The sequence below is a fragment of the Mastacembelus armatus genome, chromosome 11, assembly GCF_900324485.2.
Source record: "Mastacembelus armatus chromosome 11, fMasArm1.2, whole genome shotgun sequence".
NCBI lineage: Eukaryota > Metazoa > Chordata > Actinopteri > Synbranchiformes > Mastacembelidae > Mastacembelus > Mastacembelus armatus.
The window spans coordinates 3,738,904-3,761,530 of NC_046643.1; the positions used below are offsets into that span (position 1 = coordinate 3,738,904).

Sequence of the window (22,627 nt, forward strand, 5' to 3'; positions counted from 1 at the left end):
TGGGAGTGAAGTGTTATTCAGAAGACTAAGTCGTATTGTTAGCCCAGTCATTAACCCTGTTTTAGTCCAAGTGTCCTTCCCCTAAATGTTGCTGGAGCAGTTATATTTTTAAACTGAACAGCGACCGTCGGTGAAAGTCTTCATCTCGGCTTCCGTTTGACCGCTCACTGCTACAGGAAAGCATGAACGGCTTCGATAGGAGCCTGTGCTGCACTACAGAGTCCCAACACAACATACCTGCATTTGACACAAGCGTCCATGGTGGGTCGGCCAAGCTGCGCTATTAATGGCTGCACCTGTATAGAAAAACAAGTGGTTTCACAGGTCCACTCTAAACTTTGAAATAAATACAGGTTAAAAAAAAAAAAAAAAGACACCCAACACACTGCTACAGCATCCAGAGAGGGAAGGCCCCGCTAAGACTTCATCTAATAAAAGTTCTTTTTTGACTGAACATACTAGCTAAACCTCAACACGATACAATGTTGGGGCACAGTTGCATCAATAAGATGCATGATCGGCAAATGTCTTTGGAAAGCAGAGCTGACGGGGCCCAGCCACGTGGTCGTAAGGTAATGCTAGCTATAGCGCTAACCCTTAGCCCAGCCTAGACGAAGCATTTCTAGCTTACATTAAAACACAACTAGCCAGCATAGCGCGGTTTAATGACAGCATAGAACAATCAGTGGTATTTTTCTGTTAAGTTAAAGCATTAAGGCTTCGCTTCAGCTAATGTTAGCTTGTCCAGCGCTACCAGTAATACACGTCACTCTCCAGCAGCCACAGACACAAAAGCCAAATGCGGCGGCTTCATGTAAACGTGACTAAACTAAAGTTGGTGACAGTACAAGACCAGTGGAGCTGAGGCCTTACCGAACTTAGAGAGGAACTGCCAGACCTCCTTACGGAAAACTCGAGAGGAAGAGGACGAGGACGAGGCCGCTGCTCTTATACAAGCCAGCTTGAACCAGCATGCCGCTGATTGGCCCACATAACTGACGCGGACCACTTGCATGATGGGATATGTATTTTACAAGCTTTTTATGACGTGCCGTCTTCGAGGTTTTTTGCCACTTCGACACGCCAACAACCCTAGAAACAGAGCTTTACATTCCACTGAAGGTTTTTTTTTTTTTTATCAGATTAAAACACAAACAAATTAATCGGGTGTCCAAAGAGGGTTACACAACACAGTGGCGCCATAGCTGCTTCAGAACCACGGACAGCAACCCAACGCGATAGGATGCTTGTGGTTTTGACACAGAAACAGCCCAGTGCATATTACTGTTTCGTGGCCATATTTAAAACATGTTAAAAGAATGTGCTAGAAATTCAGACAATAGAGACGAAGCCAGCCTTTAAGGACCGGGTGGAGGTATAGGCTATACTAACTCTGAATGTCCTCCTGCAAAGAGGTCGCTGACGTCTGGCTAAGTTAGGGCTTATATGTTTTCCCGTGGTTTAAAATGCAAGGAAGGCTTATTTATTTCTGGCAGGTCCATAACATACAGTCGCCCATTCATTGCTGCAGCAGGTTTGTAGTTGTAATACCCCGTGCAGAGCGTAGGTAGCTGTCACATGACGCGCTGTGCTCCGCGTCTCTTCCCGAGCAGCAGGCAAGGCAGCAGCTGCCGCCGGGCTTCATGTAAACACGCCGCTCACAGGGCTTTGTTTCACGCCTTCTCTCTGCTGGTATCCCCCGCTCTAGTCATGCCATGGATATTTTATGGCAATACCAGTTCAGAATCATTTTACTCGGGGATTCAACCGTGGGGAAGTCGTCGCTGCTGAAGCGCTTCACGGACGGAATTTACAGCGATGTGGCGGATCCGACGGTCGGGGTAGATTTTTATGCCCGCTCGCTTGACATCGAGCCCGGGGTGAAAATAAAGCTGCAGCTCTGGGACACGGCCGGTCAGGAACGATTCAGGTACGAAACGAAAAAAAAAAACGATGTAGTTTAAATAAAATCTCTGAAGTGAAGATAAGGATTCTTCTTCACCGAGACGTGTAGTGAAATAACAGAGGCCTTCCTTCGCTGTCGCGTTTAAAAATGAAACCATTTAAATTAAATCACGGCCATCTCTTCTCTCCTTGTGATTAAATGAAGTGAGTGTAGATCGTGGTGAGGGAGAACATTAGACGATATAGCTCAGGGCTCGTTGTTATGATGACTGGGCCTAAAGAAAATCCAGTTGCATCATTGCTTTCATGAACGGATGATGGGCAGCCTCCTGATCTTTGGACTCCAGTGTAGTTCCCTGAGATAGTGACTTTACAGTTTTCAGAATGACATAAGGATGCCAACTCTGTATCCACATCAAGTGTGTTTATTCATTCATCTGCCCTGTTGCTTCTTCTGTTTCATGTGTCGTCGCTGTCATGGATAATTTCCTGTAAAGCACTTCTCTGTCTGGAGAGGTAGCCCTGCTCTCAGATCTGCTTTCTCTTTTGAAAACCAAGCTTCTGAGGGTGTTTTCCTTCAGGCTTCACCACACTTACATCTTTCATTTCACTTCAGTGAAAAGTGTTTCTCAAACCATTTAGAGTGCTTTAAAACACAGTGTGCAGGGATTATGTGGTCTGTATGTGTAAGGTTGGGCCAAGTGTGCAGCTGCTCTACAGTCCAAGACTCCAGGGACCCCCCGCCCCAACTCCGTTATAAAGAGGCCCTGTTTCAAAACCTAGTTTTAATGCCATTTATTTTTCAGCTGATATTGTGCATGTGTAATGCATATTTCTAAAGACACCAGTTGGTTTAGTGGGCTTTGTGCAAAATGTGATGAAACTGCTGTTTGAAGTTTGTAGTAGACAGTGTATTTTACATGTATTTTACATGTATTTTACCCAGACAGTGGGCATTTACAAGCCAGTGAGAGGCTGCAGCTCATTTCCGACCCAGAAATAAGACCTAAGAGCTCACTCAAGCTTAGCCTCAACTTGAGGCTTGCTTGAAAAGACCTCTTGGACTTGAATCAATGTACTTGACATTTGACGCAGGGTTGTTTTGACTGACTTGAGAGTTGACTTGGAACAAAAAATAGCTTTAGGTCTTCAAAAGTGAAAATTGTTGTCAAAGATGATTTTGCTTTCACTGACTAACTAACAGTTCACTAATCTATCTACCTGCCAGGTCTATCACAACATCATATTACCGTAACTCCGTGGGTGGGCTGCTAGTCTTTGATCTTACCAACCGTAAGACCTTTGACCATGTGAGGGAGTGGCACAAAGAGGTGAGTGAGCACATCCTGCCCCACCACATGGTCTACATCCTCATCGGCCACAAGAGTGACCTCAATAAGGATCGCAAGGTGAGCCGGGACGAGGCAGAGCAGCTGGCGGCTGAGCTGGGAATCCGCTATGTGGAGACATCAGCCAAATGCAACAGCAATGTGGACCGGGCCTTCGAGCTGCTGACCAGAGACATCTACGAGCTCATGAAGATGGGGGAGATTGTCACCCGAGATGGGTGGGACGGCGTGAAGAGTGGCCTGACCGCCAAGGTCCTCTACCCAGCAGAGGACGAAGAGGAGCTAGCTACTGCGGCCGCTGAAAAGGGCTGCCACTGCTGACTGAAAACTCTGTGTCCAAAACACAGTCCTGTCACACCAAGAACTCACCTAGTCTCACAGCTATCCATCAAAACCAAGTCACTCAGGCTCAGACCCTGTGATGCCATCATCCATCACTTCCTCACCTTGTGCTTTGTGCTTCTCTGTGTAAGCTGTACTGACACCTGGGAATCAGGGGCCTAACGCACTTCCTGATGTATATCCTATAGGCAAGTTTTATCTCTATATCCATATGGTGTAGCAAAACTCAAGCTGTGTTGGGCCATCTAAACTTCAGGAAATCCAAAAACCATGCAGAGGTAATCAGGTATTGGGGCTTTGAGTGTAGCCAGTACTCCTTTTCACAGCCCTAGGATTAGTGAGCTACTAAGTATACTGAAAGTACAGATAAGCCCATGGACTATGGCTTAATGTGGCCTGGCATCACTTTCATTTCATAAGGCACTATTGTGGGTTTCTACCTGTCAGAGTTCATGTGATGCTTTGCCTGCAATCTTTTGTGACTGCAATATTGTAAATAATAGTGAACTCTATAGAAGTGAAAGCTAAAAGGTCACTAAAAGCTGTTTAATCAATAGTGTTGAGAGACACTGCACTCAACAGTAAGTGTCACCATATGAAATCAATGTGCTGCTCTTGCTACTGTAAGCTGTATGTGCACTTGCGCCAACCTGACTTACACCTTTGACCATTCTGTGAATATATGAGATATGTTTTTGTAAAAAAAAAAAAAGACATTATTTGTAGTTAAGGTGTATACATAAAGAGAGGCCATAGCTATCAGGGGAGGTGGCCCCATTTAGGTATTTGTATTTTAGTATTAACAGGAGCAACACCAAGTATGTAAGAGATTCATCTTTTGTCATCAGACCTTTAATTACATTGTACTGTATGACTTTCACCTGCAGTTTGTAGATTTGACAAACAACAACTTCTTTTATTCAAAGCTATATTCACACAAATACTATTATTTTTAGGACAGAGGTGGTGATGAATGCCAACTTATTAATTCCACTGGCATAGATGGATGTGTTGTTTACTGTATACTGTGTTCCAGAGTTGTCAGAAAGCACGACATGTGGGTTTAAGTCTGGAGGAAAGACAGACTTCTAACCGAGCAAGGTTTAACAAACCCAAGGATGCCACGTTAGCATGACAGCATGCCTGCAGAAGCTATTAACAGTTTTCTCATTGCAGGCCTCCAAACCCCCTAAGCTCAGCAGTTCAACAAACATGGTATGAAACCACAGCAGCCACACTAGGTTTTTGTGAGGGAACTTTCTCATGTCATTTCCGCTTTCACTTTACTTGGATAAGCCTTAAAAGAATGTTCAGCAGTTTGGGAAATACACTTATTCACTTTAGTTTGATGAGACAGTTGATGTCTGTCTTATGTCTGCATGTTAAATAGGGAACTATAGCCAGGAGGTGGTTTAGTGTAGTCTAAAGGCAGGATAACAGCTGGCTGCAATTTCTTCCTTGTCAGGAACTTATGAGTTTGATTGCCATGTGGGGTAAAGTTGTGCTTGTAAACACACTAAGACCTTTGTCCCCTGGTCTTTACCTGCCACTAGTCAGAAATGCTTGACAGAAGTGACAAAACTGTTTAGGTGTCATTAGTAGGTCTATTTTTATGCATTCTCAGGCTAGCTGGTTTTCTCCCAGTACAGAGTTAAAGTTGCTGAGCTTTATTTGCTTACTAAATCATAAAGGCATAAACTACTGGTCAAAAGTTTTACAACACCCCATTTTTTCCCCAGTGATCCAGTGACATTTAAGCAGTTTAAGCCCAGTGACCAGGCTGAAATGGGGCAAATGGTAAACTGTCAGAGGTGAAAAACCTTTAGGTTACCAAAAACTAAAAAAATGTAGGTTTTAGAGGTATATAAAAAGGTATTTTTCAGGGAAGCGGTAACAGGTTAACAACTTAGAGCTGTTCTGCACCAATGGAAGTAAATTAAGTTTAAGTATTCCTGTCTTGCAATTTAAGAAATGCTGTCCATTTTTAAAAGCTATAAAAAAAGTGGTCACCTAGTATCTTAATTGCGTTTGTCATCATGATTTTAAAGGCAGATGTATATCTGCATGCTCAGTTATATTTGGAAAACAGGGTGAATATTTCTCAAATTGTGCCAGGGATATACAAATGTATGAGCACAACTGTGCCTGCAAAAGTTGTCTACGTTGAGAGTCAAAAGATAGATAAAATTTTATTAAACAAATTTATTCCATGATTTCTTCTTTGTCCAATTGTTTATTTGTTCTATGGTTTAATTTCAGAGTAGGCCTACACTGAGACAATAAACTGCGTACATTTCAATAAAAACTGGAAAAGTAGAGGTGTAGTAAAGCCTTTGACTGGTAGTGTGCCATTTACCTAACATGGGCTTTTTACATGAATGAACAGTATTTTGGATTTAGCTCATTATGACATTAATAATTTCAGCTGTATTGAAGCCCATAATGGGCAACTTGTGGTTGTTAGCAGCAAGCTAAATTTATGATGCATGCATATCTGCACCAACAACTTTCAACCATAGCAGCAACTACCTTTAAACAGGGGATCATTTATGCTTTCCAGTAGCCATTTTTTTTTTTTTTACTGCAAACCCTGTTAATCAGTTGTTTACAAGCCTGGAGCTCACAATAGGCTACAGTATGCTAAGTCTGGGATCTCAGCCCCTTTCCTCTATTCATTCACCTTTCACCAGCATTTCACCAAGAAACCTGTTCACACACACACACACACACTGTAAATATCAAGCAGTTATGCATTCTACAGTTTCTACTTTACATTCGTGTGATCAAGCTGACATTTTTCTTCAATCTGATAAAGGCTGTATGGGTGATTAGGTAAATATGCTGTAAGGTGTGTGGTTGCATCGTTGTCTTTGGTAAGGAATGTATTCTGCACCATCCCTTTATTTTTAACTTTTCTGTACAGATTGAAACTGTATCCTTCCAGGAGACCTACCATATAATAGCTTGGTTTAAATACAGTATATTATATACAGTAGGTTTTTGTTTGTTTGACAATCAGATGTTCACATTTCATGTTCATGATGAAAGTGAGGATTACATCATAGGGGTGCTATATCTTCTAAATCTTCAAAAATCCAGCTAATCATCTATCCAAAATCACCATTTAACAACCAGTCTGTGTTTAATACAACTCCTTTCATCATCTTAACAGGGTTAAATTGTATGATATTGCCTTTTATGATAATGCTGTGCTGTTAGCCTAATTTATTTATTTATTTTTTTGCAGTAAGCATGTGACGATGATGAGATCATGATGTTGAAAGCACTGGTTAAATTTAAAGAACATCACTGGAGACATGAGAAGAAGAAATAGCTATCTTAAGGACTCATTTGATGGTAAAAATGTGCTTATTTGTCAGCCATCAGTGGACCCTTCGATATTCACCAATAATAGATTTGTGGTCTGTGTCGATGCATAACAGTGACCATCAGGAGAAATAATGATGACAGTGATATTGGCCATAGTCAGACTTCACTCCAGATCCAGTTTGTCTCTTATTGTTATATTAAAAGTGTAGCTCAACATTTAAGAATTCCCCTTCTTAGCTAGAATGAGATCGAAAGATCAGTACCACTCCCTTGTGTGGCTGTTAAGTAAACAACTGAAAACATGGACATAATTACCCTAGCTTAGCATAAAGACTGGAAGCAAGGGGAAACCTAAACTTCAAAATACACATTGAAACACCTCTAAAGCTTGCTAACTGACATGATGTATTTTGTTTGTTAGCACAGAAATATAAAAATGACAAACTGGACTTGTTGGGAATAAAAATCTGGAAATATATTTTGAACAGTAACAACTGGGTGCAGTTACTTTTCCAGGTTTGCTACATTCGTGCTTGTATAATGATGTACATGGAAACCTGCTTACCCACAGTAGCAAGAAACAATCGACAGAAAAATTACAAGTTGCAGATTTAATATGTGTCTGTGAACAATAAATAATATGTAAGTACTGAGCTGAGTAAAGTATGGCAGTGAGCTTTAGACGTACTAGTAAACTGATTACTTAACTTTGTACAGAGACCAGTATCTGTTTCTCCGTGCTTCCAGGCTGTATGCAAAGCTTGTCTAGCCACATCCTGTCACTGTCACAACACACTGAAATTAGACTTATATTAATTAATTTCACTCTCAGAAAGACAGCATGTTTCCCAAACGGTTTTACTAAGCTTTTAAAGTGTGTTTTACGTTATTCACTGGAATGATCAAACCAACCCACTAATGGGGCTTCTGTAACAGAAAACATCAGCAGCTGTTCAGGCTGCAGTACCATGCATAGCACAAGACTGTACAGCCTCTGATCCCCATGGTCACATTTCACAGCTTTATTGAATAAATGTTATTTATTTTATATATTATGCATAAGGGAGTCCCTTATTTGATGTGATTTTATTGATTGGTTAAAAAATAAATAGATGTTCAATGAATAATATTTGGCCTGGTTGTTTTTATTTATTTATTTATTTGTTTGTTTGTTTATTTATTTTCTAATGAGGGTTTGGCTCCATCTTCTGGTTTAGGAAGGTTCACCATGACCTAGATTGGCTATTTGGTTAATTCAGGCCTATTTATTGTGATCAAGATAGAGATTTGGGGAAATCTGTGTTTTTACACAGCAATAGTTACATTAGTCCAGATTCGATTTGGTAGCTGAGAGTGATGATATCGCTAGTCAGGTCTGGTAGAATGAGATAAAAGATATTCTTAAATAGACCCCAGCTTTAGTTTGGCAATGGATGTCAGAAATTAAATGCATTTCATATATATAGTGAGGCTAGAAGCCACAATACTCAGGTACTAAGGAAACCAGTCAGTGCGTTTATTCAGATTTTGTAATGACATTTTAATTTCTCCATTGGTCATAAAACTACTACTAACTAAGTTGCATAAACTGAAACCATTTCTAAAAGGTGGTAGCTGGCCAACAGTGTTTGGGGGGGGTGTTGGATGACCTGAGCAACAACCAGTGAGAGCCAGCAAAATGGGGTGCCCCGCCTTTTTTTTACCCGTCATGCTCTTCGATGGCCAAAACACCAGCACCAGTGGTGGTAACTGTTCAAGTATATAATTTTAAATACATATGTTCCACGCGAATCTTTTTTCATTCATATTCTACAAGACAGAATAAACGCGACTGCATAGAAAAGCTTGTACACGTCCTGTACCCCTGGGTGAGGAGTCTGTTGCCGCTGGCCACCCAGTGTGGCGCGGGTTGATCTCTTTAAAAAGGGCTTCTGCTGTTGATAGCACAGGAGAAGTGGGGTCACCATTTCTCTTGCGGAATCGCCATCAAGAGATTTCGGAAGCACAATTTTTAAACCAGGGGCTGCTGGTGATCGTTCGTCCTGGCGTCCCGCTTTAATCTGTGTTTAAATAAAATCGAGGAGTTTAAACATGGCTATGTTACTAGTGAGAGCCGCCTGTGCTACAGCTCCTATGGATCACTTTATACACCGCACTCAGTGTGATACACGCAGTTTAACAGGCAGCAGGAGGGACAACGTGGCCGTTTAGTCTAAAATACTGAAGCTCAAATTCAATCACGCTCAAAGTCAATCACGTTTTCACGCGTGATTATTGCTGCCATCCTTCAGCTTTGGGTTATAACCACACAGTAAATAAAAGTATCACAGCGCCAGGGTTGGCAAACGTAAAGACTCATGTGGCACACAAAAGGAACACGCTCAATCCACGAAACACAACACCGCAGAAAGTGCGATCACATTTAAATATTCTTTGCCCTCACTGACACCAACAATGCATCTTCACATGGGGATTTTAGTGCGGTGCACTTCGGTTTTGTCAGAGTTTACAAGAGCTGCTCGGCAGGAAGTCGAGCCTCAGCGAAGTGCGCATGTGCCGTAGGTCTGCACAAACTAGGGATGTGTTTCTCTTCATAAAACGGTAAGGACCAGCTAAGATCTAACCATGTGATTTTAAATCTCTTTGGCTGCACAGTACCAGCCGCCGTTACGACACAAACGCTGGATTCGGCTCAGGGTTTCGGGTACATTGCGGAGGGGGTTCAGCCACCCGGGCTCGTACAGAATGGAGGGGCAACGCCGTCGCCGCGCCGTTGTTTGCTGTACGTGCCGCCGCACAGGGAGACGTCATTTTGAGGGGGAGCGGAGAGTTAAAATGCAGAGTTACGAAGGGACGTACGGTTCATAGACAAGCGGCACGTAACCGTCACACTGTAAATGCAAAGCTTTCTCCGTCTCGGACAGTATAGTTCACAATATTGTCCAGATTCCCACACAGCAAGTTACGCCCTTGGGTTAGCCATAATGGCTACCGCCGAGCTGAGCTGTGTGTGGATGTCAACAGCGAAAAAGCAGCCAGTTGCCCACTGCGGTAGTGATAACCCAGACAACTTTGCGAAACAGCAGCCTTTATCTGTAAGACAGACGGATTGATTCATCACCGGTGTGTTTGTGGACGGTGCTCCAGCCCCATGTCAGTTAGCTTCTCCCCAAAACGCGCAAAACTGCGGTTTCGATTCCCCAAAGCGCAGGAAACCCCCCCAGCTACGGCTATATTACTCTAAAGTGTGTTGTTAAAGCGGGACTGACAGATGTCATTTTATCATATCAGGAACATCATCGTTTTATCAAATTAGGAACATCATCATTTTATCAAATTAGTCACTGTAACTATGCAATTAGAAAAACAACGCGAACCCAGACCGTTAGTATGGAAATGTTTACGCTGTACTTCAGAGTCAGTATTGTTTTTATTAGTTCACAGACATTAGGGCCTTTGTTTTAAATTAGTGCGTATAGCTTTATGCTGAATTCGTCCATTTTTTTAGATACTGGCGATGTTATTTCTCAGCTGGAAAGAGCTTTAACGTTAATTAGTTATGTTTGTGCCTTAGGCTTTTAAAATGAGATTTAATGGTGCTCATATCCAGCAATGGCTTAGTGCACTAGTTTTTTCCAAATGGTGAGAGACATTTAAGTGTGCCTAACTGGTCATTTTGAAGGTTACTTTGACTATCTAGGTCTGTCTCCAAAACAGAAAATAGTGTTGAATCTCTGCTGCTGGAAAATACACATTTTCAAATCATTTTATCATGGTGATGTTTGTTTATTTATTCATTTGCTACTCCTGCCTCTTCAGATGAGCAAACTCCTGGACCGCTGTTGTGTGAACACAGCCCCCCTTCCCTCTAGTCTGCTGTAAGTGTGATGGCAACCACAGAGGAGGTGACGGTGTCCATGGGAGAGGTGGTAATGGTGAAGGCCGATGGTGAGGGTGACCCTGATGACCCTAATAAGACACAGGTCATCCTCCAGCTCCAACCAATCACCACTGGGTTTGTACTGAAGCAATGTCTAAGCTAATTGTGACCGGTATTACTGGACTAAATTTGACTGTTAGGTGCACTACAAAACAATGTAACACCACAATCAGTCACTTTTGCATTTAATCCTAAATTGGCACTTAGATACAACATAGTAATCTCTATAGTATCAAGAATGAATGTGAAAATGCAAACTGTTCTTTTCAGAGATGATTCTGCTGAAACAGATGCAGCTGTCATGGCTGTTGAAGCACATCCAGGTAAGAGACTGTCAGAATGATGCTTTGACAACTTGAAGGATATTGTGAGGCATAGATTTTAGAGTACATTGCAAAAATGCATATTTTTTTAATTTGTTTTAGAAGTTGTGTGTGGATCTTTTCATTCTATTAGAACAAACTGAGGGAGACGACGTTGAAATCGGCTGTCCCATTACCTGCGGCGACAGTAAAGCTGTGCTGCTAGTGAAAAAGTTTGTGTGCCCAGGAATCAATGTAAAATGTGTGAAGGTTGGTATTCAGTATGGATTTTAGGTCCTGTAATTATAAATGAGCATGTGCAGTGGCTGACTACCATGAATAATTAAAATGGATGTCCTTTTTTTAAGCCTACAGTGCTATGAATGACTTGCATCAAACAAGCACCTACTGTTAATCTGTCATAGCCAGTCTAGCTGAACATGTAATGAGCAGCTAAGTACAACAAATGTTCGGGACCTAATTAAATATTGACCTGCCAGAGCACTAATGTTCACAAAAGAAGTATGAAACAGTTGAAATGAAATGTGTTCTTTGTCAAGATTATTTTGCCTTTACTTAATGACAGTAGCAATACAGACAGGATATGCTAGGGAGAGAGATGGCATGCAACAGGGGTCTGGAGCAGAATCTAAACAGGGATGTCATAGTTATGTGATATGCATGTTGAACCATTGTCCTACACATGGCGTTTGGGGAGATTGTTGTAACAGTAATAGTGCTGCAGGAGGTTGGTCAATCTTTATTTGTGACCTTACAGTCAGCATCATCAGATCTGTAGCAAACACTCACTGCTGCTGGCTGCAGTGAGTGGAAGGATCAATGAATAAGATTAGGGAAGTGCTGGTTTTAACAAAAAGCTTAGATCAACTTTTAAGATCCATGTTGTCTTCAGGTAAATAATTATATCACTAGGAACTGTTATTTTTACATACTGTTGGGAAGTACTGTGACAGAGTAAATCATTTTAGTCCAGATTGTCACTACTGGTTTTCCATCAGGCTTTCAGCTTTGACTGTTCTGCAGCCTTGCAACAACCTAACCCACATTTCAGTACACATGCGAAATGCAGTATTTATAACTGAAAACAATGACAAAAAATGTCGGATGATGTTGCTGCAGCTATTTGAACTGGGAGCCCAACAGATGGATGAACATTTTGTCATTTCTGGGTTGTGTTGGTGTACTATTGATACAAAGTAGTAAAGAACATTATTGCTGAATCTCTTTTACTAAAACAGCACTGTTTACATTATTGTGTAGAACATGTTTTCTGGCAACAGTGAATAGTATGTTGAAGGATTAATCATTTGACTTCATGTTTTAACTAATAGTCACTGTAACACTTGACTGATCCCTTTAGTCCCTAATGTGGGGTACATTTGTATCACCTCAACACAGCGCAACACAAATCACAGCCTGGATGTGTTGGTATTTAAAGAAAACCATTGCCATTATTTTAAAATACGAAAGAATGCTTGCTGCTTTTTGAAATTAAAGACCAGTATTGAACATATAGTAGTATGCTAGTTGTTTTTAGATGTTTCTGGTGTTTTGTCATGTACCATGCTCTCGCTGCTGTGTTTACGTAATCAATGCTCTCTCCTCTAGTATGAAGACCAGCTGATCAGCCCCAAGCAGTTTGTGCACATTTCTGGAAAAGCCACTCTGAAAGACTGGAAAAGAGCAATCAGGATGGGTGGAGTCATGCTAAGGTGAAGAGACTTTTATTTGGTTTGGTGAGCAAAAAGCCATATTCTGGTATTTTGAGTGCCAGTTGGTTACACTGCACAACATTTTAATTAGTCATCATCATAGTCTTCATACAAGCTCATACATATTTATTGCTCCGTATGCAGTGAGCAGAGAAGTGAGTCATATGTCTTGAATAAAGATCCAAAACAATGAGAAGATAAAATATTCTGTATGGTTTTATATGAATGAATTAACTAGACGGTAATCCATCACTTCTGACTAGTAAATGAGATGATAATAATGGTTCTTGACTTTTTTATTAAACCCTCTGTCTGACTGATGGAAATGTTTAGTATCTAATATAGCACATTCTGGAAAAATATACCAGGGATACAATATATAAATGACCCAGCATACTTGATTAGACAACATATTCTGAAAATGAAAATGGAGCCATTAAAGACACTAAAAATTGTAAACATGTTTCCCTTCGGTTTAAAGCTGCTGCAGAGAGTTGCTTGTTGCAACAAACCCACAGTGTTATAAGTCTGCAGATAGATTTCTAGTAAATTTGTTTTGGTTTTATGACCTACAAACTCCACTCTTATCAACCTTGTTTCCAGCAGCAGCCAAAAGTGCTTTTAGTGTAAAAGCTCTTATTAATCCACTACACAGTACCTACTCAGCACTAAACAGGAACTAATAAACATGGTTAGTGTCTGACTGGAGAACATAGTGGAGTCAGATATCTTACTCAGGAGTTAGTGGGTATGAAAACAGAATGAGGAGAGTGAGTGAATACTAGTCTTATGTTAAACAGGTGGTGAATGGCCAAAGATAGAACTCCAAATGATTACTAATGTTGCTCCAGGTCTACTGGATTCTCTAGAAGCTAACCGCTTGATTTGCCATTACAACTTTGTAAAGTGATAATACTGTATATCAGTATATTTTCAGCTTGTTCTGTTGCCTTTAAGTGACAAAAATGCCAAGTAATGCAGCTGTCGCTCTTAATTTAGCATATTGCTGTACATGGAAACACAGTCATCATCAATTACCTGCCATTTATTTTCGTATTAATCAATTTATTGTTAGTCTATAAAATGTCAGAAAATAATAAAGAACGTCCATCTCACTTTCTAAGCAGTCTTCAAATCTGACTCATGTTTTCTCTGACAAACAGTCCAAACCCAAGGAACACTTGGACTAGTCCTCACATTATATTAACAATTTGTTTCTGTCTTTATTTTTTTTTACTGTATTATACTTTATTTTATTTGATTCTGTTCATTTCTGCTCTCCAGAAAAATGATGGATTCAGGTCAGCTTGACTTCTACCAGCACAGTACACTGTGTACCAACACATGTCGCAGCACTAAGTTTGACCTTTTAATCAACAACACACGCTTCCCTCCTGATGGGAGTGGACTTAGCACACCTGCGTCCTCTCAAGGTGAGTAAATACCAGGTCAGGTGTGTTATGAAATTCAAATCGAAAATATTTATGTGCACGTTATATGTTTTACACTTGTTTTTGTTTACTTGACTGTATTGCAAGCATTAGCTGAGACTGGGGCATTACATCTGTGTACTTCAGAAATTTTCTATTCTTACAGCAGCTGAAGAAAAAGCTTCATCATTTTAGATGTTTATCCTTGCATGAAATTATTTTGCAGTGATTACACTTCGCTGTATGATTACTCATTTTCAGCCCCAGTTCATCGTATTGTGAAAACTGTATTACTGCACTGATGCAAGTTGTACATGCCTTGATTGATTGATTTGAAATAGGCCACTCAGAGAATGAGAGGCACCTGACAAAAAAGCTATTTAATATCAGATTCATGCAAATGCGCATCTGAAAATAAATTTGCTTGGTTGTTTTAATGGTCACACAAATAAACCTAGCTCCGTGACTCTAATTAACTACTGTCCTTTGCTAGAGTTATAAACCAAAAAAAAAAACATGAAGCAGGTGTCAGAATCCAGAAATCCTATTGGCCATGGTATAGGCGTGCCTTAAGCATTTTACTGTGGGATGAAAATCCATTTTGATGCTATTTTCACACTGAACCTTTAATTGAATTTAAGTTGTAGACAGCATAGGCTGAACACTTAATATTAAAAAAAAGACCTCAAGTCACCTTCTAAAATTTTACTGCACGTTTACAATGTACCAAACATGCTAATTCGCATCATTCTACATCTTTAGTACAGTGTTTTTGGACTGCTGACCCTTTAGGTTTTAGTCTACTGGGTAATAACAAGAACTTGAAGAGCTAATTAAGGAAATCCAGACACCCACCAGCACTTAAACTCACTTTATTACCATGGTGCCTGTGTTCTCAAACCTTCATTGGGCAAAATTTATAAAGCCAAAAAACAGACTGCTGCCCCTCAAATCTCAGATGTTGGAGTGTCATAGGACACACCAGCACACACTTTGACGTTTGTTAGTTCTTTTGTTTGTTCATGTCACAAGCATAATACATGCTTGCCCATGTTAATTGCAGCTCAGGTGGTTCTGGGGAATGGTGGGGCAGTGGTCGAGGACAGAGCAGAAGTTCAGAGCAGGAAAGTGGACTGGAGCTCAACCTCACAGGAGTCTGCAGACAAGAAGGAATCCCATGAAATCTCAGGTCATAGACAGCATGCATTTTTTTAGAGATTTTTTATTTCACAATAGAATGGCAAAGAAATACAGTGCACATCAGTAACTGAGACTTATCTGCATTTGTCTGTCCACAGAAGACACACTGAACTTCTGGAAGGGCATTGCTGATGTGGGTTTGCTTGGTGAAGTGGTGACCAACATCAGTACTGAACTCCTGGAGATGCTGAATGGCATGCAGCAACGAAGGGAGCTGGCTGCCTTACAGGACACAGGTACAGAGCAATGATAAAATGCACTGGATGCTGGGAACTGCAGCATCGTAACACAACCATATGCACAACTTAGGGCTCGCTTGGAGATGCATGAACAATTGAAAAGAACAAATTCAGCTCGTGTTGGAAGCTGAAGGATGAAGAATCAACATCAGAAGACTTTAAAGGCTTTTAGAGTGATTCCTAATGGTTTCTGTAACAATAAGAGCATAAATGCTTAATGATTGAAGCAGCTGAATTTGTTTCACCTTTCTGGCTGATGAAGTGACCCTTTGACTGATTGCCATACTGATCCCAGATTCCTGTCTGGTAGAGGTGGCGGTGCTCAGTAACCTTGCCCAAGTGTTTGGCCTGCTCGACTCAGTCAAGAAGGTCCTGGAAAAGAGAAGGCAGCAGACTGATCCCAGCCAGGAGCAGATCCTCAACACACTCACCAGTAAGTACGGAACAAAAACAAGGCTCCATTTCATTGCTCCATTTATATGACGTAAATAACAAAGTTATCCAGATTATACTGATGAGTTCACATGTCTAGATTTTCTTGGTCTTTTAAACAAATTTTAAATTTATCTGAAATGGTTGTCAGAGCAGCAAGTCCTTAAGGCTATTAGTGTGGCCAATAGACAGTTATTTATTATACACAATTTAATTACAATCAGACAATTAATTATAATCAGACAAAATATGTTTGCACAGAAAAAATAACCAACTCAGGTTCTAATATATTGGGAGCAAAAAACAAGTTCAACTAAAAGATTTGCTGTTAAATGACTAGTGAAGCCAGAATTTAATGTGACATTAAAATGGGGGATTTGTCATTTTACCACTGAAACGTAATTAAAGAATGCAGAACACACTTGAAAACTGCTCATACATTTAAAGTTACTTTTCAAACAATTTTAGAAATATTTCATTTTTATAGTAGATGGGTGATTATTGCTTAAAAACTCCTCCATGTCTATGGGGAAGAGCCTCAACAGTCATACAACATCAGTCCTGGTGTAATGATTGTTTACAGGAAATCTCATTTCACAGTTAAGAAAGTTTGATAACAGTGAATGTAGAGCAAAGTAACAATAATAGTGAAATGCAGAAACATAAAAATGGAGTTATATACACAGATCTAATACCCTGATCGATGGAGGAGTGTTCCAAATGCACCTACCTCATAGACCTGCAGTCACATGATCACATGATAAGTGAAATAAATGGTTTATCTCTCTGCTCTTTTAGCTTTATTTAAAGCACAAAATAAGTTGATACAAGGTAAACAAATCTATCCTTAAACTGCTTTTTAAGACCCAGATTTTCTGAATTAGAATTAACATGATCATTTTAACCTGATAACAGCATGGTAGCCTGAATTACTTTAGGCACATTTGAAGAACTCTTCATCTGTTTGACTATTGATGTATATCTCAGATTTCATTGGTTGAAAAAGCATCATCATCGTCATCCAGTTAGCAAATTGGATGGTGTTATGTTTGTTTTGTTAATGCAAAACATGTCAGAGAAGACATTACGACTAATCAGCAGTTAACTGGTAAAGATAGAGATAACATTTAACAGTATGCAGACTGTTTCCATTGTATGCAAAGCACCTTTTGATGTATTTTTGTGTTCTTCCCAAATCAGTCAGTTAGTCACTCATTAATAGAAATTCAAGTTAAAGTCACAGAGTACTTCTGCATGCACATATACATGTCATGTGCTGTGTTACCAGATCCATTGTTAGTAAAACATGTTTTCCACCTGCAAACCGACGCAGGTTAGAGCCTGCTTATGTTCTGTGTGATACTAAAAATTCAGTCTCTCGGCTCAGGTTCATACTCAGGCTCAGGTATGATGACTTACTGCTACTCCATCTCATGTTCATCTGATCTGAGCAGATGTGCTCCTATTTCAGTCAGTCTAGCTGTCTATACAAGCTGTGTAATAGCTTTTATTAATATCTCAAGCAAATAATAATAAAATGGACATGTACAATATTTAATCATAGAAAAAACAAGTTAGAAGAGAATGAATGTTGTTGGCCAGCCATTATTTTCAGTCTTGTGTTGTTTGCTCTGTGCAGACCTGGAAGTGCAGTTGGAAGAACAGAGAAAGCAGCAGCAGGTGCGGGCTCTTCTCTCCTGCCCACAGCCCGCCAAAAACAAAACTCCCACTAAGCGCCAGACCAAGCGACCTCGTCTTCAGAGGCCTGCCTCTACCACCACCCTCCTGACCTCGCCGATCAACCAGCAGGCCGCCCTGCAGCCCCAGCAGTTCACTGTTCTTTCACCCATCTCGATGTCCTCTGTGAGCCAGCCGTTCACCGTGGCAGGCCTTCCAATTGCCTCCCTTGCTCAATCCTCCAACACAGTAACCTTGCTCCCCGCTGGCTCACAGTTTTTCACTCGGTACATGGTAACCGGAGATGGAAAGGCAGACACCATCACCTTGCACCCATCCTCAGGCCTCACACTGGTAGGCACTACCACCATGCAGGACTCCAGCCAGCTGGGCACGGTGGTGAGCCCCGTAGAGTTGATGCACCTGAGTCAGCAGGGCAGTGGTGCTGAGGTGGTGCCCATAGAAAGCCAGGTGGTGGATGGCACCATGCTGGTTCAGCAGGAGGTGATGCAGGGTGAGGTAGAAGCCGGTCAGGAACACACTGTCATCGAGATCAACCCGGCCCCGGTTGAACAGGCGGTGGGGGTGATGGAGCTGCAGCTGGCTGGGGAATCAGCCAGAGAAGGGGCCGCTATGGTGGTCCAGAGTGGAATGGAGGTGACGATGGCTGCGGAGGGGGAGGAGACTCAGTGCCAAATGCAGGAGGGACAAAGTGAAGGAGTTCAGGGGCTGCAGCTGGATGCTGGCGGACAGTTGTCAGGTGTACAGATAGTAGTGATAGAAGAAAATACTCAGGAAGAAAACAAGGTCAAATGAGATTCACCCTCTGTTTTATCCAGTAAACAGGTCGAACTGGTGACAAGCTGTCACAGATGGGTGAAACTGGTAATACGCTGAATTTTGAAATCCAGAAAATGCCTTGGCCTAAGACCAAGCTCTAGGGTAGCCATGTTTTCCTTTTTATTGTGTGTGTGTGTGTGTGTGTGTGTGTGCGCGCGCGCGCGTGCATGTGTGTGTGCGTGTGTGTACATGCTTATCTCAACGATGTGTTGACATCTATTAAGACAAAAGAGGCACCACGATACAGAACATTTTGTATGCTTGGTTTGTGGTGTATTTAAAGGATAGTCCTGGTTTATTATAGCTCATTTTTCTAGGTTGGCCATAATATCTGTCTGTAATATTAACACTGTGCTGAGCAAGTACAGTAAATAAGTGAGTGCTGAGATCTGGAAATTTTAGACATCACTAAAAAGAAAGTGATCCAAATGAGTCAGAAAGCTGCAAACTGTAAAATTAGTACCTACCTGTCTGCTCTAAACATCCAACAGAGCTTATGGATTGACTTTCAAATCCAGCCTATATTTTAGGTGGGCTGACCTTCATTTCTACTTTTCTTTCTATAAAGATTGGATGTTTCTGAACCCTGAACAATGGCCCTCAAGCAATTTACTGGCATGTGAAACATGCCAAGGAAGCAAAAGCTAAATGATGAATTTATGCCACTGAAGTGACTTAAGCTACAGTATGTCATCAGTCATCATCCAAGTTTGTGTTCATTATACTCTTGCAACCAATTACGTGGTGTCTAAAAAGAAAAATACAGTGAGAAGAGCTGGATCATGGTTGGATAAGGTAAAAGGCCTTCTGTGTTTGTTTATATATCTTTGACACCCCTAACAGGGTTTCAGACTAAAATGAATACTCACTGGGTTTTAGAACTGCATAGTGATAATTGGCCCTAAACCAGTCAATATAAAAACACGTTTGTGCTGCAAGAAATGTTTAAATCAGCTGGCTAAACATTTTTGCTCACCTCACCACTCATGTTGCCTTTCCAGATCTTAGCAGCTACACTGGTTAATGCAATGGCACCATTACTGAATAAAAACGATTGCATAAACAAAGAAGTTGTCGTAACAAACCAGAATTATTCTGTAAGCCTCCATGAACAACCTGAGGACAAGAGAATGCATTGTAACTGTAAAGTCTACATGCAGAGCTTCATTGGTGCTCACTCGTCAGTTCACATCCTCTTAACTGACTCAGTAGCAGCAAGCTCTAATTTCCAGCCCTCTACTGTTGATCAAACTCATTACCACTAACAATGTTGGTGTCACTTGAGGCTGGGATTAATTGCACTGTTGTATTGGTGTTGCATCCAAGCTGTATTGGTTTTGCACTGTGTGATGTTCTTTTAGGACCACAGGAAGATTTTTGCACCAATGCCTGCTTTCTGAACTTTTCTTTCGATTTTGGCCACACAGTTTGGGTGTGCAGAGTTTTCTTATGCGTGTAGTTAAGTGGCAGCAGACTGAACTCCTGTTTCTGGAATTGTATTGTTTATGCACTTATCTCAGTGTTTTCTTTTCCACAAAATTTATTGGTTTAGAGAGATTTTCTCTACATTTTCCTTTATTGTGAACATCTACTGCTTCAACACAGTATAATAGGTAGTGAAAGCTACTGGGCAGATTTAAGACAGTATACTATATAGTTAATGTCAAACTTGGTATGCCTGTATTTTACACTTGTAAAGTAGTGTCATATTTATTAGTTTTCAAACTGAAGAGATGGGCATCTGTTTAAGGTGATAACCTAGATGAGTTTATGCTCATGGCTTTAAGTCACATCAAGAAAGACCTGTTCAAGACTTGTGCATTTCCAATAATTTAATTTAACATTTGAGGGTATTTGCTTATTGACTTTGTAATGTGTTTTATTATCAGATTAAAACTGAAAAACCAAATGTCAGTGGTTGTGTGAATGTTTCACCACCAGATCGCGCTGTGTGCTCACCTAACCGCGGCCTGAAACTGGCGATGAGGGTTGCAGCTGTCTTAACAGAGGGTGGAAATAGTTTGGAGCAGTAATCTCTGCCTTCTCCATTTGTCAGGCTTATTGCAATGTACAGTGTAATCTGCACCGTCATGGGTGCTGTTCGTGATGGGCAGCCCTCTCTGAAGGCTGAGCCCTGCTGACGCTGCACCAGGACTCTGGTTATTACATTCCTCTCATCCTGTAACCCCTAACACTCCCAGACAGGCTGTATGAGGGGAAGGGCTTGAGGATTTGGGTTATACAAGCACAAAAACAGGCGCTTACACAAACCACAAGACTGAAATGGACACCTACATGAACTTTCTGTATGTGTGTCGAGCACGAAAGTGAAACATCACCATCTGCATGTGAATATGCTTGGGACCAGGTCAGGGCTAAAAGCTGAAGAAACTAAACTGCAAAGGTCCTTCTTCAGTGTGAGGAGAGGATATGCTATCAGTAAATGACAGAGTTCCACAGGTCTTATATTATTATTTCACATGTGCTCAAGATAAAGAAAACGGGAGCAGCACAGGCATTAGTTACATGTCGAAATTGTCTGATTCCTGAAGGGCTGAGAGGCTGCTAAAAGAGAAGACAACACGGATGACATTTTGTCAGTCTCACCTCGTTTATAGCAGCATTAGCTGAGAACAGATTCACAAGTGTGACATCTTGTAGTCAGTGTATCTTACAGCAAGGACAGCTTTGTGCTCTACCTATTGCATCAGAGGAGGAAAACAGGCTCATAAAGAACCTCTGTCATGTTCCAGCAGATTAAACACAGGTGCTTGAGTTAGAAATGAAGCAACAGATACACTGATAAACTGTGTGTCGAAGTAAGGAAGGGTTTAAATTGGTTTTACAATTTTCTGGATCATTTATATAAGCTTGTACATTTATTCTGTACTGTACACGCTGATTGTAAGCCAGCCTGTCAGTGAACTGGTAGTGTTGAGCCCATCATCACAAGACTTCTAAGAATTACCAACAACATACTGAAATAATCACTCAGACCTAAGATTAAGGGTTATGCTTAATTAATCTTTAAAATCAAGTAAATTTAGATTGTTGATTTCTTTTTACGTTTATAGTTCGATAATAGTCACCGGTCCCAAAAATAACTAGGACAAGAGCTGCATGGATATGAGAATCAAAGCCTTTAAAGTGTCACTTAACCTGCCACCAAAAGTAGTCAGTTAATCAAGTTACAAATACAGTGATTTAAAGGTGCATTCATTTATTTGCTGCTCACTTGGAGTAAAAGATCATACTAAAAAAAAAAAAAAAAACATTGCATGCACTACCAGTAAAAGATTTGGTCACTTTAGCTTTTAATGCAATGGGAAAGTATCCTAATAATCATTTAAAGGTTCAATGTGTAATAGATGTGTATAGAGGGATATTAGCAGAAATGGAATATAGTATTCATAAATATGTTGTCATTTTTGTATAATCACCTGAAAGTACCTCCATTGCATTTAATCTTAGACTGAGCCTTTTAAATCTCCATAGGGAGCAGGTCATCATTCACAAACGCAGCCATGTTGAGCTGTTCAACATCATGTTCCTGTTTCATCACCCAGCAGCAAACTTGAGAATCCATCTGAAGCAGTGTTTCTGTCCAGCTGATGGCCATTATTCATTTGATCTTGATCTGTTAAATAAGCCCAATCCCTACAGCCATGCTTGCAGCGTTGTGAAGCTGCACTTAGCCACTCAGTGCTGAGCTAAATGCTAAGACACTGATATTTAGAAGATATATTGTTATGTACCATATTCATTATCTTAGTTCTAACTGCACCCACAGACATACTAGGGGTTTTAATAATTCAACAACCACTGTTTGAGTATGTCTTATGTTTAATAACATTTTTATTAATATTAAATGTGTGTGTATTTGCTTAATCTAAAACACAGTCCCACAC

General features: G+C 40.7%; 2 protein-coding genes and 2 non-coding genes across 6 annotated transcripts; 3 read left to right on the top strand and 1 right to left on the bottom strand.

The window, feature by feature from the left end:
- Positions 1 to 68: 68 nt before the first annotated feature.
- On the bottom strand, positions 69 to 207 carry LOC113127015 (small nucleolar RNA SNORA16B/SNORA16A family). The gene has a single exon (XR_003295357.1). It is a non-coding gene; the product is annotated as a small nucleolar RNA SNORA16B/SNORA16A family (small nucleolar RNA).
- Positions 208 to 1,617: 1,410 nt separating this feature from the next.
- Positions 1,618 to 8,055, top strand: rab42a (RAB42, member RAS oncogene family a). Its single transcript, XM_026300050.1, has 2 exons — positions 1,618 to 1,930; positions 3,134 to 8,055. The coding sequence occupies exons 1-2, from the start codon at positions 1,716 to 1,718 to the stop codon at positions 3,573 to 3,575; spliced, it is 657 nt and encodes a 218-aa protein (XP_026155835.1). The 5' UTR covers positions 1,618 to 1,715; the 3' UTR covers positions 3,576 to 8,055.
- Positions 8,056 to 8,846: 791 nt separating this feature from the next.
- LOC113127025 (U11 spliceosomal RNA) lies at positions 8,847 to 8,979 on the top strand. Its single transcript, XR_003295367.1, has one exon. It is a non-coding gene; the product is annotated as a U11 spliceosomal RNA (small nuclear RNA).
- Positions 8,980 to 9,409: 430 nt separating this feature from the next.
- gmeb1 (glucocorticoid modulatory element binding protein 1) lies at positions 9,410 to 20,628 on the top strand. Of its 3 annotated transcripts, none has more exons than XM_026300664.1 (10): positions 9,410 to 9,527; positions 10,746 to 10,941; positions 11,137 to 11,189; positions 11,323 to 11,438; positions 12,798 to 12,901; positions 14,186 to 14,334; positions 15,395 to 15,520; positions 15,630 to 15,767; positions 16,066 to 16,203; positions 17,842 to 20,628. In XM_026300664.1, exons 2-10 carry the CDS (start codon positions 10,814 to 10,816, stop codon positions 18,693 to 18,695), a joined length of 1,806 nt encoding a protein of 601 aa, XP_026156449.1. In that variant the 5' UTR covers positions 9,410 to 9,527; positions 10,746 to 10,813; the 3' UTR covers positions 18,696 to 20,628. The 3 variants fall into 3 exon arrangements, with proteins under 3 accessions (XP_026156449.1, XP_026156452.1, XP_026156451.1); XM_026300667.1 differs by having other exon boundaries at positions 16,081 to 16,203; XM_026300666.1 differs by lacking the exon at positions 9,410 to 9,527 and adding an exon at positions 9,538 to 9,708.
- The last annotated feature ends 1,999 nt before the right edge of the window (positions 20,629 to 22,627 follow it).

Excerpts from the sequence above, each read along its gene's own strand:
- gmeb1 (XM_026300664.1), top strand. The coding sequence starts at position 10,814 with ATGGCAACCACAGAGGAGGTGACGGTGTCCATGGGAGAGGTGGTAATG. Across the intron at positions 10,942-11,136 it reads CTCCAACCAATCACCACTGG|AGATGATTCTGCTGAAACAG; the intron begins GTTTGTACTGAA and ends TGTTCTTTTCAG. Across the intron at positions 15,521-15,629 it reads GGAATCCCATGAAATCTCAG|AAGACACACTGAACTTCTGG; the intron begins GTCATAGACAGC and ends GTCTGTCCACAG.
- rab42a (XM_026300050.1), top strand. The coding sequence starts at position 1,716 with ATGGATATTTTATGGCAATACCAGTTCAGAATCATTTTACTCGGGGAT. Across the intron at positions 1,931-3,133 it reads GCCGGTCAGGAACGATTCAG|GTCTATCACAACATCATATT; the intron begins GTACGAAACGAA and ends TCTACCTGCCAG.